Source organism: Corylus avellana, chromosome 4 (genome assembly GCF_965113065.1).
Source record: "Corylus avellana chromosome 4, dhCorAvel1.hap1.2, whole genome shotgun sequence".
NCBI classification, from domain to species: Eukaryota; Viridiplantae; Streptophyta; class Magnoliopsida; order Fagales; family Betulaceae; genus Corylus; species Corylus avellana.
In genome coordinates, this window is record NC_142493.1 from 36147174 (window position 1) to 36155009 (window position 7836).

At 38.7% G+C, this 7836-nt stretch overlaps 2 protein-coding genes across 3 annotated transcripts; one reads left to right on the forward strand and one right to left on the reverse strand.

Annotated features, from left to right (window-relative positions):
- The first annotated feature begins 422 nt into the window (after window positions 1–422).
- Window positions 423–2657, forward strand: LOC132177728 (uncharacterized). Its single transcript, XM_059590168.2, has 2 exons — window positions 423–859; window positions 1517–2657. Exons 1-2 carry the CDS (start codon window positions 479–481, stop codon window positions 2420–2422), a joined length of 1287 nt encoding a protein of 428 aa, XP_059446151.2. The 5' UTR covers window positions 423–478; the 3' UTR covers window positions 2423–2657.
- A 534-nt stretch (window positions 2658–3191) lies between these two features.
- On the reverse strand, window positions 3192–5237 carry LOC132179137 (Homeodomain-like superfamily protein). Of its 2 annotated transcripts, XR_009439886.2 has the most exons (4): window positions 4333–5237; window positions 4047–4088; window positions 3350–3745; window positions 3192–3252 (listed from the first exon to the last, which is right to left on the reverse strand). XR_009439886.2 is itself a non-coding variant. In XM_059591782.2 (3 exons), exons 1-3 carry the CDS (start codon window positions 5018–5020, stop codon window positions 3468–3470), a joined length of 1008 nt encoding a protein of 335 aa, XP_059447765.2. In that variant the 5' UTR covers window positions 5021–5237; the 3' UTR covers window positions 3192–3467. The 2 variants fall into 2 exon arrangements, 1 of the variants encoding a protein (XP_059447765.2); XM_059591782.2 differs by having other exon boundaries at window positions 3192–3745.
- Window positions 5238–7836: the final 2599 nt, after the last annotated feature.

Consider the following 7836-nt stretch of genomic DNA (forward strand, 5'->3'; position numbering starts at 1 on the left):
AAAGAGCGCATTCAATTATTAATATTATGAGTAAAAAACCCGGTTTATTATTTAAAAAAAAAAAAAGATTTCACGCCACATTTCGCAATTCTAAGAAGAGTTTTGGCTATTTTGTATATATATATATATATATATATATATGATGATTTCATTTTGTTTAATATTCCAGTCTTAACTGTCTTTTTGTTAATTCTCACCACAGGCGTGGACTCACTGGACTGCACAGTCTGCACCAACCAATCTGGGCTAAAACTACACCAAGCTCATGCCCATTCTCATCCTGGGCCAGTATAAAACATATAAGAGGCCTGATCCCATCCCAAACAAAACCTACTAAGCCCAAAAAGTGCGGCCCAAAATTTAAATGACCACAACACCCCGCAGAAACCAGAAAATATCCCAAAAGGCGGTTCCTCTGCCAATCTGCTTTGTCTAAAGAATCACACACGCACACCGAAGAAAAAACCCTCGAATTCTAATGGCGTCTTCAGAATCTATGGACGATAGCTTCCGAGTCCGAGTCGAGAAGGTCTTCGGATCCCTCGCGCCGTCAAAGTCTCCGGCTCTGCAGTCTTCGCCGTGGTCCCTCACCGACGACGAGGTCGAGCGGAGAGAGTGGAGGCGGAGCACGGACACCTCCGATCGCGACGACACGCCGTGCTCGTCTGCGTTCGACGAGTTTTTCAAGAAGGACGAGAAGGCTTCGTGGAGGAAGCTTCGCAGAGCGCGCCAAGAAGATCTCGATGATCTCGACGACGGCGATGAACAGTCGGACCGGTCGTTTGGAGGAAACGAAGGCGACAGAGATGCATGGGAAATCAGATCTTCGATTGGCTTGGACCCCACTCTCGACCGCGAGGTAATTGTATTTGTTAATTGTTATTTATATAACTTATATATATTTTTGCACAAATCTATCTTTGCTCTTTTTTTTTTGGTAAGCCCTTAGGTGGCAAAATCTGAACCATTTAATTAGGATTCAAAATAAACAAATGTGTTATATACGCACATATAATATGTAACGAGGTTCAACATTGTTGTCATTCATGAATTGTCCAACATGCTTGCTTAATTGTTTGAGGAGCTATAAGATTAAACGAAATCCATAACAATGAAGTGATGGTAATGAGCTTACTTTTTATGTAGTTCGAGGGAAATGCTATGGATGATGTGAAAGATTGATAAGAGTAATTAATAGAAATGGGATTCAAATCTTTTGATTATCGATGCTCCGTGGTTTTCTGACGTGAGCATTCTATTCATATGGAGTGACATTGATGTTAAGTGGGGGGGAAAGCCATAGACATTGTCGATCTTGTCGTAGCATAGTGGTGAGAGCATTTCAAAAATAGTGGAATGAAGGGATGGTTGATGAGTTGGAGTTGTTTCAATTTGAGTGTTTACTGAACAGAGGAACATAATTTGTTCACACGTAGGTTACTTTTTCGTCTACTTGTGCTTTGCTAGTGGAGGCTGACTCTTTGTGTTTCTTCTATTTGACTGGAACTGGCTGCAGGAAGAGGAAGATGAATATGACAAAGTGGCTATTGGCAGAGAAAATGCCGGTGATCGCTTGTTTATGAGTGATGTTACTGATCATGGGTCATATTTAAACTCTCACAATGTTCTTTCCAATCCATCACACGGTACTGCTAAAGACCCACGTGAAAATCGCTTGGCTGCAAGAATTCGGCTGAAAGAAGACGAAGTTGAAGCCCAAAATTACACTTTCGGTCATGTTCATAACGCAGAAGTTAAGGGACAGCGAGTAGAAGCATCTAAAGACTGTAATCAACCGAGGCCTATTTTAAAGAGGAAGGACAATAATGCAGTTTCCAGGTCACAAAAACGTGTCAGGTTTGACCCTAGTTGTAGATACGGTTCCGAAGAAGCGATAGAAAAGTCTGAGGGTGCCCCCGTGATGGAGGCTACAGTTTCAGATGATGGATCTCAGATGGTCCAAAATGCTTCTAGGGTTCCAGATTATCTACTTAATCCTTCCAAGTATACGTACTATAGTTTTGATTCAACAAGTGAGATTGATGAAGAATCTAATGCTCAAGCATGTATGGACTCCCTTAATCTAGTGAAAGAGTTAAAGCTGCCAGATTCGGGGTTAGAGCCAGCAGATTCTTCAGCTGATCTGCCAAAGTCAGTGATATTCATTCCGAAGAAAAAGTCTAGTGATGCCAAAGCAGTAAGTGATAGCGCTGTGTTAAAGCAAAATAAGGAAGAAAATCATAAGCAATCCTTGCACAGAACGGACTTTTCTTCAGGAATTGCTGCTGGGGAAGCCCAATATGAAGTTAGTGCAATGGCGGAGGATGAAACAGAAACAAATGCAGCAGATAGAAGCGCTGGTTTCCAAAGACCTGGTCGGAAGTATAGGACAAAATCAAGGTCAGATGACCTTGACTCTTGATGTTCTTCTGAAGTTTCAGACAGGCTCAAGTAATGGTACATGTTAGATTTCTTACAGAAATCTCCTGGTATCATTTGGACATTTTTTTATCACTTGGTAACTCATTGTCTTTCTTATTATATATTCACCTTATCTTCTCCAGGTCACTATGCATATAATATGCTCACCATGGTTACATTTGAGCTCCGATTGCCCTTGATGAGTTAATGTGGTAAAAACCAAAATCTTATTGTTAGTTTTCCCATGTATGGGCTAGTCATGCTTTCTAGTGATCCTCTGGATACTACATTGGTTTGAAAAGTTGAATTGCACCCGTTGTATCATGTCACCAATGTTAAAATCATACAGGGGGGAATATTTATGACATGCTATCTGTTAACCATAAGAATAAGCTACGGGTTACATGAATTTCAATTGCTTTGATGAGAATTTTCAGTAGAAATTTCTCTTCATTTTTCAATTTCTCTGATTTTTGTTTTGTCAAAAATTCTATCAAATTGGGGCTTCCTCCATTCTTTTTCCTCTTGGTAATAATATTTTCTTCTAACCATTTATCACACCAATGTATATAAACATAAGTTTTGAGTCTCATTTCCAGATGCCAACTTATCATGCATGAGGAAGGTCACATCAGTAGTCCATAGGCCCAATATGATAAAATGAAGCAATACTTCAGATCATGCAGCTTGTTATATTCAATATACTGTACAAAAACCGAAACAATCACGGGATAATCCATATAAAACTGGAGGTATATAACAGAAAAGCAGCAGAAATGTGGTACTCGTCGCTGAAATTTCTATAACCAATATCTGTATATGGAACCTATACTGCAATAATAAGCCACAAAAGTGGCAAATCAAGAAGATTTATATAGAAAGAAATGAAGAAAAAAAAAGAAAAAAAGAAGGGATTTGAATGGCATACTGGATGTCATCTAGAGATAAATAATTGAATCTTATCCTCCAATTCTTGGGCCTCCGCTATTATCTATGGGTGTTGGAGAGAACTTCATTATGTACACTGTATTCAGGTTCCCCTTCCGCTACAACTTATCTGCAATTCTTCCTAAAGCATCCGCAAGCTTATTAAGAACACCAATCAAGCTATTGACATCATCTTTCCGCTGTTCACGATCCAGATGGAAATTCGCATTCTGAGCTTCAAGTTGGGCGGTCAGCATTTTCCCATTCCTTTCCAGCACATCAACCAACTGATTCTGCATACCAATTGGTTCCTCGTCTTCTTCGGTTGCTAACCTTTTCCGCTTACGACCGTCTTGAGAAGCAGATCCCACCTCAGGCTGTTTCTCGTTTGTTGATCCTGCAGACGAGCAAGAGTGGATAAAAACACAAGATAACCAATGGTATTGGACGGCATAATTTGAACAGCTTTTGGCTTAAACTCATTGAAATGGTTCTCAAATAACTCAGATGATGATTACTGTACAGTGGGTCTACAAATAATCCTACAATTAATTAATTAATTAATTAACTTGTGCACTTTCAAGCTAACTTATGGACAAGTGAAGCCTGTAATTGCAAGTGAATTTGACTGGGACTGAAGTTTGTTCTACAAAGTCAACATTTGTTAGCCATTAACCAATTAAGAGCTTCTTCTTTACCTTGACCCTGACAGCCTCGTGGTGCTGGTTGATACTGCTTCTCTGCCAAACAAAGAAACCAAAATCAAGACAATTATCCACGATAAATATTACATACCAAAACCGTAACAAAAAGAAGCTATAGGGAGAGACTAAAAAGGGCAAAATATATATATAAATTTTTTTTTTTAAAAAAATAGTTTTATCAATAAAAGAACCAAAAACAAAACTATTCGTTCAGGATGGGGATCCAAACCCACTTGAGATTCAGACCGCCCCAAACAAAGCCCAACAATCTTCAATTTACCTGAAATTGGCATAGGAGCAGGAACCGTAGTATCCTTCGTCTTCTCGGGGCTCCGACCCGATTCCTCCTGCTCGAAATCAGAGAACAACCCGTCCTCCGCTGCGGTGGCCCGCCCACTATCGAACATCGCGCCCCCCTCCTCCGTATTCTCCGACGCAGGAGCCGGACCCGAAGCGAGAGCCAAAGCCAGGCCCGGAGCCTCCGGGGCCGCGGGCGACCCGGAATCCAAGATATCATAAACCTCCTTGTCGAAAAACCCCGGCAACCTCCTTTCCCTCCTCAGGTCGTTCCTCATCACCCAAAACGACTCAGTTTCGTCCTTCACCTGAGACTCCCATTCCTTGATCTTCTTGAAGTCTCCGGCCAGATTGCTCCACCGCTTCCGGCACTGGACCGGCCCCCGGTTCACCCCGTGCCTCTTGCAGTACGAAGAGACCGAGGCCCACTTGGGCTCCACCTGGCCCGACCCGAACGCCAACCCGGAGGTCCGTCCACGCCTCGCCCGGGTCTCCGCGACCCGTTTTCCCTGTATGAGCACCAGAATCTCCTGCCTCGTCCACCGGGGGAGCCTCGGCGTTTTGTCGCCGTCGACGGAGGTGGGCCTGGCGTCGACGCCGTTACTCGCGCCATCCGTCTCGCCGTCAACGCCGTTTTGAGCGAGGCTTATTAGGTGCTGCTCCAAAGCCATGGTAAACGCAAAAAAAGGAAAAAGAAAAACGGGATTTTCAAAGACACGTGACTTAACTAAACGAATCTTTGGAAGTAACGGCGTTTTGTGGGGAGGGATCCGTTACGGCGTTTAAAGGGAGACAGAGGGAGAGAGAGAGAGAGAGAGAGAGAGCTCCGTAATGAAGAGAGGTGGGGAGAGATAGGAAAGAAAGAAAGAAGAGAGGGAGGGACTAAGGGAGGGATGGAGGGAGAGAAAAAGGAGAGGTGTGCTGTGGATTTTGTTTTAGTATATTTACTGGCTTAATACTATTCGGCTATTGACCCTTAACCCCTGATTAGGGTTTTTTTGATATAATTTATTAGGGTTATTATCTTTTAATCCTCCATTAAATGGGATTTTCTTCCTCGTTTTGGACATGATATATTAAAACCCAAATTCATAATCTAATTAAAATACCTTTGTTGAGCACAAAACCATGTAAGGTCATTTTCTTTTGGATTATAATTTTGGTTTATAGCATTTTTTTCGGCTACCTTTTTCTCCGGGTATATTCACATATACTTTTCTCATGGCGATGTTTGGTCAATTTGTTAATATTCGAAATTTGAAACGTTCAAAGGGTAGTGTGATTTTGATATTGGATATTTTGTTTGTGTTGTGATAATAAATAAAAAGATGCCGTTGAATATTATAATCCAAGTATTAACTTGTTTCTCCAAATCGTGGTTAGTCACAAACCAGGGTGTGTCAGACTTAAACCAAGTTGATAAGGGCATCCTACCCTACCACTAAGTAAAAATTTTCTCCACCTCTGCTTTCCTTCTCAACCTCTCTTATCCCATTGAATCATTTCCTCTAATCTTTGCTTAATGGCTAATGCTTATGGATGGCCCTTTCCATTAAAGCCACTTTTTTCTTGTTTGGACTTTGCCCAAATTATTGATGAGGGTACCACTGCTCTCCCTAGCATATAAAAACATCAACATCCCAAGGCACAACAAATCCCTTTCTTTTTTTCTTTTATTTTTCTTGGGTTTTCTCTCTCCCTCTCTCTCTCTCTCTCTCTCTGAGGCTCTAAATTTCTTGTTAATAATTAGCCCAAAGTTTGATTATAATAATATTTGGCCAAGGTTTATTATATCCTAATCGGAAGGTTACAAAGATGACTTTGGAAGCACATGTGTCATGAGGGGTTTGTGACTTGAGGGGTTAGTACGGGGTCATATTCTCCTTGTGATCCGGTGGGGACCGAGGTGTGATGCCATATCGTCTGGGCTTTGCCAAATCTTATTTACACTTCTTCAGTTTTTTTTCTTTTTTCTTTAATTGTTATTAACCTTGTATGATCTAGACTTCAATAATTTGTTCTAATACCATTATCATTTATTTTAAAATATTAAATTAATAAAAATTGTAAATTTAATTATTTAATTAATATGTTAACAACCTCTCTTAAGTAGACTCTACCATGTATCTATATTTATGAATATTACTTAGATTAGCTACTTTCACTTTATATATATATATATATATATATTTGTTGACATGTCTGCACAAGAAGGAGGAGGAGGATTCGAATTAGTGACCTCTGCTTCATAAAGCGTGGTCCACAGTCGATTGAGCTGCCCATTGTGGACACTTTCACTTTATAATTTGAGTAATTTTGGACGTTCACAAAATCTTATGAATTTTGATTAAATTATATGTTAGTCATTATTTCTAGTTGATTTTTTTTTTTTACATAATAATTAACAAAAACCTAACGATTCGGCACATCCGGTCTTTTGTTTGTTATGTTGGTTTTAGAAGTAAACCTCGTCCAAAAAGCTTTATCTAGGTCAAGTTGTAAGATCAACTATAAAATTTATTATGCAATATTTTTAAAAGAATTTTCCTTATTTTATAATATATATTTTTTTTAAAAAAAAAAAAAGTTACAAAATAGGGTATTTCTAAATGGAAGAAGAATAGGAGACCCATTAAGAAAACTAACATAAGGTGAGAAGAAGCCACCTTAACTAACAAATGTGCTAAAAAATTAACACTTTCAAAAAACTTTCAAAAGGCAAGAGAAAATGAAAGAGTTGAAACCCACACCAAAGTGGTCTTCTATAGGATCATGACACATACATTTTAACTTTTAAGTAACATATCTATTTTCTTAAAAATCACTAACCTCAATTAAGGTAGAGGTAGTGATGTTTTAGGTCATTAGCTATAGGGAGAAAAAATCATCACACCTGTACAAATTAACGACTAAACTCATCACATGTGTACCCAACACTAAAGGGTTATTGACCTCTATATTTACCATCATATTTTCTACAAGCATGCTACTATCACATTCCATTTTAAGGTTCAAAATATTAAATTACCACTTCTTAAACTCATAGAAAATGTTTGATCAAATCATTTAAGGGTAGAGTCTACATATCCCCTCAAACTACCATGCAATTGACAATGTCTCTCCTCTCAAACTACCATAATTTGTCAATGTCCCCCTTAATGACGAAAATACCCTTAAAATAAAATTTTTTTAAAAAAAAACTAAAAAAAAAAATTAAAAAAAAAAATCAGGGTATGAAATTTAATTTTTTTTTTTTTCAAATTTATTGGAATATTTTTTGCCTTATTGAAAAAAAATTTATAGTCATTTTTGTCTTTTTGTTAGCTTTGAGGGAGTATGTGGACTTTTTCCAATAATTTAATTCATATTTAAGCATTCTTCCTCACATATGAGCTCAAACTTTCTTTTAATAAGTGAGACCCAATATATGAAATATTTAATTAAAATTGAAGGCGTGGAAACAAGATTTAAATCTAGGATATTTGCT